Source organism: Rattus norvegicus, chromosome 19, assembly GCF_036323735.1.
Source record: "Rattus norvegicus strain BN/NHsdMcwi chromosome 19, GRCr8, whole genome shotgun sequence".
NCBI classification, from domain to species: Eukaryota; Metazoa; Chordata; class Mammalia; order Rodentia; family Muridae; genus Rattus; species Rattus norvegicus.
Genome location: NC_086037.1, coordinates 71,123,533 through 71,135,903, shown reverse-complemented (window position 1 = coordinate 71,135,903; position 12,371 = coordinate 71,123,533). Strand labels below are relative to the sequence as shown.

General features: G+C 48.9%; 2 protein-coding genes across 4 annotated transcripts in view; one reads left to right on the top strand and one right to left on the bottom strand.

The window, feature by feature from the left end:
• Positions 1–12,371, bottom strand: part of Slc35f3 (solute carrier family 35, member F3) — a 270,686-nt gene that overhangs the window by 134,926 nt on the left and 123,389 nt on the right. The gene's annotated exons all lie outside the window — the stretch shown is intronic.
• LOC134483662 (LIM domain-containing protein A-like) lies at positions 6,986–11,580 on the top strand. The gene is made up of 2 exons (XM_063278875.1): positions 6,986–8,181; positions 8,276–11,580. The coding sequence occupies exon 2, from the start codon at positions 9,056–9,058 to the stop codon at positions 10,145–10,147; it is 1,092 nt and encodes a 363-aa protein (XP_063134945.1). The 5' UTR covers positions 6,986–8,181; positions 8,276–9,055; the 3' UTR covers positions 10,148–11,580.

Sequence of the window (12,371 nt, the reverse complement as noted above, 5' to 3'; positions counted from 1 at the left end):
GGAAGCAAACTCAGGCTCACACCCTGATGGAGGAAGCAAACTCAGGCTCACACCCTGATGGAGAAGCAAACTCAGGCTCACACAGTGATGGAGAAGCAAACTCAGGCTCACACAGTGATGGAGGAAGCAAACTCAGGCTCACACCCTGATGGAGGAAGCAAACTCAGGCTCACACCCTGATGGAGAAGCAAACTCAGGCTCACACAGTGATGGAGAAGCAAACTCAGGCTCACACAGTGATGGAGGAAGCAAACTCAGGCTCACACAGTGATGGAGGAAGCAAACTCAGGCTCACACCCTGATGGAGAAGCAAACTCAGGCTCACACCCTGATGGAGGAAGCAAACTCAGGCTCACACCCTGATGGAGAAGCAAACTCAGGCTCACACCCTGATGGAGAAGCAAACTCAGGCTCACACAGTGATGGAGGACGCAAACTCAGGCTCACACCCTGATGGAGAAGCAAACTCAGGCTCACACCCTGATGGAGAAGCAAACTCAGGCTCACACCCTGATGGAGAAGCAAACTCAGGCTCACACAGTGATGGAGAAGCAAACTCAGGCTCACACAGTGATGGAGAAGCAAACTCAGGCTCACACCCTGATGGAGAAGCAAACTCAGGCTCACACCCTGATGGAGAAGCAAACTCAGGCTCACACCCTGATGGAGAAGCAAACTCAGGCTCACACCCTGATGGAGAAGCAAACTCAGGCTCACACAGTGATGGAGGACGCAAACTCAGGCTCACACCCTGATGGAGGACGCAAACTCAGGCTCACACCCTGATGGAGAAGCAAACTCAGGCTCACACAGTGATGGAGAAGCAAACTCAGGCTCACACAGTGATGGAGGAAGCAAACTCAGGCTCACACAGTGATGGAGGAAGCAAACTCAGGCTCACACCCTGATGGAGAAGCAAACTCAGGCTCACACCCTGATGGAGGAAGCAAACTCAGGCTCACACCCTGATGGAGAAGCAAACTCAGGCTCACACCCTGATGGAGAAGCAAACTCAGGCTCACACAGTGATGGAGGAAGCAAACTCAAGCTCACACAGTGATGGAGAAGCAAACTCAGGCTCACACCCTGATGGAGAAGCAAACTCAGGCTCACACAGTGATGGAGGACGCAAACTCAGGCTCACACCCTGATGGAGAAGCAAACTCAGGCTCACACCCTGATGGAGAAGCAAACTCAGGCTCACACCCTGATGGAGAAGCAAACTCAGGCTCACACAGTGATGGAGAAGCAAACTCAGGCTCACACAGTGATGGAGAAGCAAACTCAGGCTCACACCCTGATGGAGAAGCAAACTCAGGCTCACACCCTGATGGAGAAGCAAACTCAGGCTCACACCCTGATGGAGGACGCAAACTCAGGCTCACACCCTGATGGAGAAGCAAACTCAGGCTCACACAGTGATGGAGGACGCAAACTCAGGCTCACACCCTGATGGAGGACGCAAACTCAGGCTCACACCCTGATGGAGGAAGCAAACTCAGGCTCACACAGTGATGGAGAAGCAAACTCAGGCTCACACAGTGATGGAGAAGCAAACTCAGGCTCACACCTTGATGGAGGAAGCAAACTCAGGCTCACACAGTGATGGAGGAAGCAAACTCAGGCTCACACAGTGATGGAGGATGCAAACTCAGGCTCACACAGTGATGGAGGATGCAAACTCAGGCTCACACCCTGATGGAGAAGCAAACTCAGGCTCACACCCTGATGGAGAAGCAAACTCAGGCTCACACAGTGATGGAGAAGCAAACTCAGGCTCACACAGTGATGGAGAAGCAAACTCAGGCTCACACCCTGATGGAGAAGCAAACTCAGGCTCACACCCTGATGGAGAAGCAAACTCAGGCTCACACCCTGATGGAGAAGCAAACTCAGGCTCACACAGTGATGGAGAAGCAAACTCAGGCTCACACCCTGATGGAGGATGCAAACTCAGGCTCACACCCTGATGGAGAAGCAAACTCAGGCTCACACCCTGATGGAGAAGCAAACTCAGGCTCACACCCTGATGGAGGATGCAAACTCAGGCTCACACCCTGATGGAGAAGCAAACTCAGGCTCACACCCTGATGGAGAAGCAAACTCAGGCTCACACCCTGATGGAGAAGCAAACTCAGGCTCACACCCTGATGGAGAAGCAAACTCAGGCTCACACCCTGATGGAGAAGCAAACTCAGGCTCACACAGTGATGGAGAAGCAAACTCAGGCTCACACAGTGATGGAGAAGCAAACTCAGGCTCACACCCTGATGGAGAAGCAAACTCAGGCTCACACCTTGATGGAGGAAGCAAACTCAAGCTCACACTGTGAAGGAGGAAGCAAACTCAGGCTCACACCTTGATGGAGGACGCAAACTCAGGCTCACACCCTGATGGAGGAAGCAAACTCAGGCTCACACCCTGATGGAGAAGCAAACTCAGGCTCACACCCTGATGGAGAAGCAAACTCAGGCTCACACCCTGATGGAGAAGCAAACTCAGGCTCACACAGTGATGGAGAAGCAAACTCAGGCTCACACAGTGATGGAGGAAGCAAACTCAAGCTCACACTGTGAAGGAGGAAGCAAACTCAGGCTCACACAGTGATGGAGGAAGCAAACTCAAGCTCACACTGTGAAGGAGGAAGCCCTAGCTTCAGGCTACGTACAAGACCACCACTGTGACGCTTGGTGCACTGGGTCAAGAGCTTGGGCATTTGTGTTTACAGGCGACAGGATCCTTTTATTTATTGTTGCAAAACAAAATAGCTGCTCCCGCTCCCGCCTCCGCCACCCTGCCAAGTCACAACACCTATTTGCTGAATGCCGGGGAAATATTTTTCTCAGTTTCTCCATGAAGGCTAAAGAGAGCTGCCCTTGAGAAAAGCGCCAGTCACACTCTTGTGATGCTTCTACCCAAACCTCCCTATCCAGAGCTTATTCAAAGGACAGGATCATCCTTCATCCTGCCAGATATTCAACAGCAACCAAGTAGCCTTGAAATGTAACGTTTCGGAAGTATCACTTAAAACCCGCGGGCAGTGAGGCAACCACCCTGGTTACTAAGCCCAGAAAAGCTACTAGGAAGAGCCGGTTCTTTTCAGCGGCTTCTTAGAACAAGGGGAGGAGGCTGAACAGGAAAGACTCCTAAAAACGTCTGCGGTGAGCAGATCCTATGCAGCCCCTAAGATGCTTGCATTAGGACACGGTTTTATGAGGCAGACTTGCCTCGACTCTTTAATGGAGCCGGAGAAAGCTGGCCGAGCTTCTCAGCAATCACCCCCCCCCACCCCCAACAACCCCAACTCCCACCCCACCCCTGTTCCCACCCCGCCCCACCCTACCTCCATCCTGCCCCACTCACCCCCACTCACCCCCTGCCCCCTCCACCTCCACCCGTGCCCTGAGCAGAGAACAAAAGAAAAGGTTGCTAGAGACAAGACAGCAGAGGAGACCCTAGGAGAAGGTAGTGTGGGTCAACGGCAGCGGAGCATAGAGTAGCTGCTTGCTCATATCTCAGTGGATCAGGAATCATGGCGGGAACAGGAAAAGGAGACGATAAACTTCAAGGCCCCTTCCTACGGAGGTTCACTTCCTGTAGCTAGGCACCACCTTTCAAAGGTTCCGGCCCAGAGTGGTAGATAGCACAAGGTTCTGAAGAGCTTGGCGACAGCTGTGAGGGAGTGGGGAGGGCTGGGAGAGGCTTTCCGGGCGGGGCTCTCACTGAATCCAGTAGATGTGTTTAATGCCAAGGTCATGTGGAGGCCCAGTGGGGCATGCCCTCAATTCCGTTGTTGTTGTTGTTGTTTTGTTTTGTTTTGGTATAGGGTCTTGCTATATACCCTAGGCTAACTTTAAACCTGGGCTCCTCCTCTCTGTCTCCCAGTACTGGATTGGAAGTTTGTCCCACCATGCCAGGCTGAAGGCATTCTATCTACTTATTTATTCCTGGTAGTGTGGGTATCAGATCAGATTACTGCACACTCGAAGCAGCCTCTCTACCTGAGATACATCTCCAGCAGGTCAGGAAAGTTTTGATCCTGTAGTGATTAGAGGCAGAGGCTCAAACCCAGGACCTTGAGCACACCAGGCAAAGCCTCTATTACAGCCGCTCCCCAGCCTACGATAACCAGGAGAGCTGTGGGTTTAACAGGCAAGTAGATTTGCTAATAGCAAACGACTCCGGCACACCTAGATTCACGGTTTGATGTCTGCTGTACTTTTAATAGATTTCTGGGTGTGACTGGCTGGACTGTCACTTACAATGTGTATATATGTCTTTCTGTCTCTTTCACAGTTTCGTTTCACGTTATCTGGGTTTAGGCTAGGTTTGTGAACATCTGGCAGAGGCCGGGTTCACCTGATTCCTGTTCAAGATGCTTCATCTTAAGCACCTGGAGTGAACGTTCTGGGCCATCTTGTGAAGCATTGGTATGGCTTAGGCATCCCAGGTCCCCAGCAATGAGAAGGAAAAAAAATCGATGTTTTATAAACCTAATTTTTTTTTACTAGCCCTTTTTATTTACCTGCGTGTGCATGCACACACGTGGAGGCACACGTAGCCGTCAGAGGACAACTTTCAGGAGTTCTCTCCTTACACGGGGTTCGTATAAAGGAACTCAGGTTCCAGGCTTGGCAGTACATACCTTCACCCACTGGACCATCCGGACAGCCCCAGGAACACTCAAAATACAAAATGAAGATAGATACTGTTTGCTATTGTTTTATTTGAGTTTTGAGACAAGTTCTCATTAGTAGCTCAGACTAGCCTTGGACCCATTCTCCTGACTCAGCCTCCAGGAAGCGCTGTGGTTGCAGGTATTGAATGCCGGTTCTTACTTAGCAGGACGGGGACGTTTAGAGAAAGAGGTGTGTCCCAGAAGACCCTTTATCTTAGAATAAGAGTAATGTTTCTCCGTCAGATGCCCCAAGCGCAGCAGAGGAAGCTGGGAAACCTTGAGCCCACGCTTCCCTGGCAGCTTGCTTACTTCGCCCCCTAGTGGATTTCCCCCGTCATTTAATTCTGGCGACGAGGATTCTGGGAAATAGTCAGGCAGCATACTGTATTCTCCTAACTTTTTTTTTTTTTTTTCTTTTCTTTTTTTTCGGAGCTGGGGACCGAACCCAGGGCCTTGCGCTTGCTAGGCAAGCGCTCTACCACTGAGCTAAATCCCCAACCCCGTATTCTCCTAACTTTAACCTTGATCAAGATCCATTGTCTTTTCCCAGCCGCCTCCCCACTCACGGCCTCAACAGTCCGGTTTGGAGTTCTTTATCACTCCATCAAACCCCCGTTTGTTTAATTTAATAGGACGATCTCCAGTACCATCTATTTTCCGGGAAACAGACTTCGATCTTTATGACGGAACAGTGTTCCATTATGTACATTATGTGTGTATGTGCATTTCACTCTTTATCCCTCCTACCACTGATGGGTATCTAGGCGGATTCCATGACTTCATTATGGTAAACATCACTGTAATAAATATGGGTAAGCAGAAATCTCTGTGGTCTGCTAGTTCTGATGCCTTCGGGTATAGATAGCCCCAGAGATGACTTGGCTGGATCCTGTAATTCTATTTCAAAGGTTCTAGAGCGTTCCTTGGTGACCCAAAAACGGGTGTGGGGGGGGTCTCCTTCCATGCATCCTTGCAAGCAACTGTTGGCTTCGCTTGGTTGATGATAGCAATTGTTGAGATAGGGAAACTGTGAGAATATATAGGGAAAAGGGTTGCAGTCTTCCCTTCAAGCCACCAAGTATGACCTGTGACCCTCAACAGCAGTGTCAATGTCCTCTGGCCACTTGTTTGCCTGAAGCTGATTTTCTAGAAGGTTCTTTGTGAAGGCTCATGGAAGCACCCACCCCCACCCCGCCATGCTGTCCCACGAGGATTGTTTGATTTGTGGTCTTTCTATTTTGATTATCTCTGGATGATATTCCTCGCACTTGGGTAGATTACAAAGGCCATTCATATTCTTGTTGAGCGGTTATCAAATGCTTGACAACAGTTGACATTGTTTCCCTGTCAATCATTCTTGTTTCCTTGTTACCAGCTGGGAGGACTTGTGTCTTCTCTAAACTCCTGTAATTGTATAGGGGAATGCCACAGGGCTGGTGACTTTGCTGCCATTACTCTCTCAGGCAAGCCCACAGCTGTTTTGGTATGCTGTGTTTACGAGACCAGGCCCTGCTTGTGGAAGTGCTGATATTCTGTCTCATGTTGGAGCAGCATTTGAAGGCAGACATTGGGCCCTTTGGGGTCAATTAGGTTCCTTTGAAATGTCAAGTGTGAGGTTTGGTGAGCAAAGGACCACACAAGAGGGTGGCTTTGCTTGCTAATAAAAGCCAAAGCCATGGGGTGTGGATGAATTGGACCCACTGGTAGTGTGGAGCTTTTCTGTGCTGTGGGTTGATATCAGGGTTTTCTCTGAAGCAAGTATAAGTTGTGCTCTGCTGAAGAGTTTCCCAAAGCCCTGGGAGAAGGAGCTCCCTTCTGGGACTACCTCCTCCACCTCCTCCTCCTCTTCTTCCTCCTCTTCCTCCTTCTCTCTTTCTCTCCTCTCTCTCCACCCACCTCTCCCTCCTCTCTGTCTCTCTGTCTCTGTCTCTGTCTCTGTCTCTGTCTCTCTCTGCAGATAAGGATATAAAAGAGGACAAGGTCAAAAGCATCTTTTTCAGTGAAGAAGCCAATTATAGGACAAGAGGAGATGATCAGCTTTAAGAAAAAGGAATCGTGTAAAAAATAATATCTGTCTCTGAAGGGAGAGCAGTAGTGTTTTCATTCTGCTGGTGTGTCTCGTTCAAATTCCCTTTATCAGTAGTTCATTTTGATAGTCTGAAGAGAGAGAAATGCAGACAGAGTAAGGGGGTGAGGAAAGCAGGGAAGGAAGAGGGGAAGGAGGTGAAGAACAAGATGGGAAGGGAGGGGAGGAGAAAGAGGGGAGGGGAAGGGGAAGATGACTTCTGCCTTGCTAGAAGAGGTGAGTCCACATCCCACCCAACAACTCTCATACCCCCCCTGCTTTCAGTGTTTAAGACAGAACTTTGATGTCTTCCACCTCAGCTGCTTCTAGGGAAAGGAAGACACAGGCTGCTCGCCCCCCCAACCCCTGCATAGTCTAGAACACACAGAAACCATGTTTGCACCAGGGTTTGCATCATCATCGATTTGCTTTGCAGAACGGGGCTGCTGGTCTAGCCTAACTTGGGCTACCTTGCTAAATGCCTGGCATCTGAGAAGATGGTGCCTGCCAACAGCTTTTTGGTTTTGGTATCTATTCAAAGCCGTCCCCTCCACTCTCCTCACAGTCAAGACAATGATGATATTGAGTGAACAGATACTGGGTGAATTTGCTCAGTGACTAGGTGTGAGATATTCATGAAGTCTGCATTTTTTTTTCCTGGTATGTACTTATCTAGAATAACGCCAGCACGACACTGTCAGTTCTCAGTTGGTGGACTCTAGGGGGCCTTCCCCTCTTTATCTTTTCTCTTTTGAGGCAGGGTCTCTTTCAAGCCTAACTTGCCAATTAGTGTAAGTGGCTGTGAGCAAGCCTCAGTGGCTGTCCCTAGTGGTGGTTGCTGGGATTTTTTGTTTGTTTGTTTGTTTTGAGACTTTTTGAGTCTTGCTCTGTAGCCCTGGCTGGCCTTGAACTTGTGATCCTCCACAGTTGTCCCAGTGTTGTAATTACAGAGCATGCTTAGCCTGGCTTCTCTCTCTCTTGAAGGTATGTTGATGGGCATACACACAGACATAAGACTGCCTGCCATCCCATGTTTATTGCAGAGACTTGGGTCCCTGAAATGCCAGGGGACAGCAAGTCCCATGTGGCTGACTGAAAGACAGGGTATCTGTTTATGGCTAACATTTTAAATACGTTTTCAGGGACAGCTTTGACTGGACTGGCTTCCACTTTCCTCAGGGAGTTGTGAGTACTCAGAGGGACAGGGTGATGGGGGCATGAGGGACATCTCTGATTGACAGACACTGGCAGTTTGAAGACTCAGATGTCCAACACCTTGGGCACTTCTCTCCCGGGAGTCATCTTTTTCCTGTGATGTCCTAATATCCCAGCCCGAAGTCAGGGGTGCACAACGGGAGTTATGGATGGGTGATCCTGAATATGCACAGAAGATGGTTGTGCATGGCCGACTCCTGTCACGATTTTGGCTATCAGGCAGGTGTGTGTGTGTGTGTGTGTGTGTGTGTGTGTGTGTGTGTGTGTGTCCATGCAGTATTTGCAATATTTGTCTATTGCTTTCCTTGGCAATACAGAGACCTCAAGAATCATGCTAAGAAGGAGCCATGTCTGTGCATTCGCTTCTGTTTGGATGCAAATTTCAGTTCGAGTCATTCCTCTCCATGAAGATCTAAGGCATTGTATTTTTAACATTTTGTTTTTTATCACGCCGATCCTTGGTTTTTGTAATACCTTAGTTATTATCCCCAAAGGAGGCCTTTACATCAGTCTATGCTATTCTTACTTAAAAGCAGTCTCCCAGGGTTCTAGACCCTCCATTGGTGGTGCACTCCTGTTATCCAGGGGAGGATGACCTCTAGTGCGGTCAAGTCTGTGAGCTTCAGGGTCAGAGAGAGACCGTGTAAAGCAATCAGGTGGAGGTGGAGCGGACACTGCCGGCATGTGTATGTGTTTGGCTCTATATAATTCCACCCTGTGTAGGACAGCCACCACCACAGGCAGAGGCAGAAGCAGTGCCTGGCTTTTCAAAATACAGTTACTTCCTGCTACGACCCCAGCCTTTCCTTATCCCTCATAACCTCTAATCTGGTTTTCATTTCTATAATTTTATCATTTCAAAAATGTCACTTCAATGAGAAAATAATTTCTACACATGCACAGATGTGCACCTGCACAGTGCATGCAAACATGGGAACACACACACACACACACAGACACACCCAGAGGAGCACACACACACGCACACACACACACACACACTCGTACACAGGAGCACACACACATGGGAACATACACACACACATACACACACTCTCTCTTTCACATACACACACGGGAACACACACACACTACACATGCACACACACAGGAGCACACATACACACACTACACACACACACACTCTCTCACACACACATCACACACACACACTCTCTCTCACACACACACACACACTCACCCTCTCTCTCTCTCACATATACACTCACCCTCTCTCTCTCACACACACACATACACACTCACCCCCTCTCTCACACACATACACCCGCTTTCTCTCACACACACACACTCTCTCTCCCTCTCTCACACACACACTCACCCCCCTCTCTCTCTCACACACACATCACACACACTCACACACACTCTCTCTCACACACACACTCACCCTCTTTCTCTCTCACACACACTCACTCTCTCTCACACACACACTCTCTCACACACACACTCACCTCTCTCTCTCACACACACACATCACACACACTCACACACACTCTCTCTCACACACACACTCACCCTCTTTCTCTCTCACACACACACTCTCTCTCACACACACACACTCTCTCACACACACACTCACCTCTCTCTCTCACACACACACATCACACACACATCACACACACTCTCTCTCTCACACACACAAACACCCTCTCTCTCTCTCACACACACACATCACACACACATCACACACATCACACACACACTCTCTCTCACACACACACACATCACACACACATCACACACATCACACACACACTCTCTCACACACACACACTCACCCTCTCTCTCACACACACACAACTCACCCCCTCTCTCTCACACACACACACACTCACCCTCTTTCTCTCACACACACACTCACTCTCTCTCACACGCACACACACACTCTCACACACACACACTCACCCTCTCTCTCTCACATACACACACATCACACACACACTCTCTCACACACACTCTCTCTCTCACACACACACAAACACCCTCTCTCTCTCACACACACACACATCACACACACATCACACACACACTCTCTCTCTCTCTCACACACACACACACACTCACCCTCTCTCTCTCTCTCTCTCTCTCTCACACACACACACACACACACACACACACACACACACACGCAGTCCTATCGTTCTTCAGGAGAGTCAGATACCTGCCCCTGAACTACAGCTGCAGCATGCAGTGTATAGCCTAGCCTTCCCCAGGAGCTTTCTTCACAAAATGTGTCTGAAAGGCTCGCACACCTTTCACAGCTACTGGGGCACACTGGGCAAGAAACAAGGAGCTTGCAGCTTCAGAAATGAGGCAAGGCGCACCTGTCCCTTTAATCAGGACGTGCAAAGACAACAGTGGGTCATTTACATGATAATAGATGAAGTAATATATGCAAAGGTGTCTTGTGAAACCCCTGAGAGCAATGCACACCTCAAACCCGTCTACTCAACAAGTAGAGAGTAATTAAAGATTCATAGGTGAGCGCTGAGAATGAGATTCATTACAACAGGGCATCTGAACAGGTGTCACAGAGGACTTCACAAAGATGAGTAGGTGGCACTGAAAGGGATAGATAGTTAATGTACACGGGCTGGATGGTGCTCTGGGGAGCATGCAGAGTGACAAAGGCCAGTCCCAGAAACCGCACACTGTAATTTCCCATTTAAATGACATTTTTGAAATGATAAAATTACAGAAATGAAAACCGGATTAGAGGCTACCAGGGATAAGGAAAGGCTGGGATGGTAGCGGGAGGTAGTTGTATTTTGAAAGGCCAGGGACTTCTGCCTGTGGTGGCCGTCCTACATGTGGTGAAATTATATAGAGCCAAACACACACACACATACAGGCGCACACAGGCTCACACGCACACACATACCATATAAGCACAGGCATGCATGCACGCATGCACACACACATATACACACACACACAGAGAGAGAGAGAGAGAGAGAGAGAGACAGAGACAGAGACAGAGACAGAGAGAGACAGAGACAGAGACAGAGACAGAGATAGACGGGTGGATGGACAGACAAAGAGACAGAGACAGACAGACAGATGAGTAGACCTGGGTGATTTCCATATGTTCCATGGACCTTACTGAGGCCTGTGTCTTAGTTGTGAAGTCAGACTATGGTTCTACTGTAAGATAAACCCCTATACAGGCCAGGCCTCAGCCTCCTGAATGATGAGATTAGATGCATACTTTCTGGAGGGAGGGGGTTTAATTGGAGATAAGCTCCCTGACACTAACTGCAAGGTGAACCCTAACCCAATCCCTGCCCCTAACTCCAACCCTAGCCTACCCATAACTCTACCCCTAACCCGAACCCGAACCCTAACCCTCCCAAACCCTACCCCTACCTCTACCCCTACCTCTACCCTTACTCCAACCCCTATCCCTACCCCATACCCTAACCCTGGGTGTGGGTGGGGCCGGAGGAGGAGACCATGACTAGGGAGGTGCAGCTGGAGTAGAGAAGCCGGGAACGAAAGATGGAGTCCAAGACATAGCACAGATCCAGTCCTTCCAGCAGGAACGATGGTTCCGAAGCCAAGATTTCCAAATCAATACTGAATTGTTGACACAGCCGTTTATCTCTATATCTAAATTTACTTCATTCTACTGAGCATGGCATGGGACACACAAGCTTATGGGGGATAGAGAGGACACCTTGTGTGCGCACAGGTCCCTGGCTGGACATTGGAACACAAGAATGCTTTAGCTAGCATGTGCCTGGTTAATTACTGTCAAAGAGTAAAGTCGTAGTAGGCTCCCGTGGTTAATACATCTCACTGTGCTAAGCTTTACTAAGCACCCGGTAGATTCCCATCTCCTCGATATTGTCACTTGTCTTTTGTTAAGAAAGGAATCTTAAATCCTAACACTTGGTGAGGATATCAAGACCAAAAATTATTTCACCCCTCCCCTAAGGAATAATGGCCCAAACCCAGAAGTTTCCATTTTTAGCCTGGCACGGAGATTCACTGTAATCCCAATGCTTGAAAGGCTAACACAGGAGAGTTGCTATGAGTTCAAGGCCAGCCCAGGCTACAGCGAGATTCTGTCTCAAAATCATAGAAATGAACAAAAAAGGTTTAAATAATGAATGGTTGGGTTTTTTTAAATTCATTATCTCCTGCTTGAGCAGATAGAACTCCAGATACCTTCAGCAATGTAAAAACAAGATTGATTGATTGATTGATCTATTGATTGGTGGATTTGGAGGCATTTGTGCAAACCAATTGGATTTAGCAAACTCCAAGTAAAGGCTTAGGTGACAGATTCTCGATTGTGAATTTTAAGGAGGGTCAATGTAGAGACTATAAGAAGGACTGAGTTGATAGCTGGGTGTGGGCTTCAGTCACACAGCCGTGACTCTGGCAGAGAGG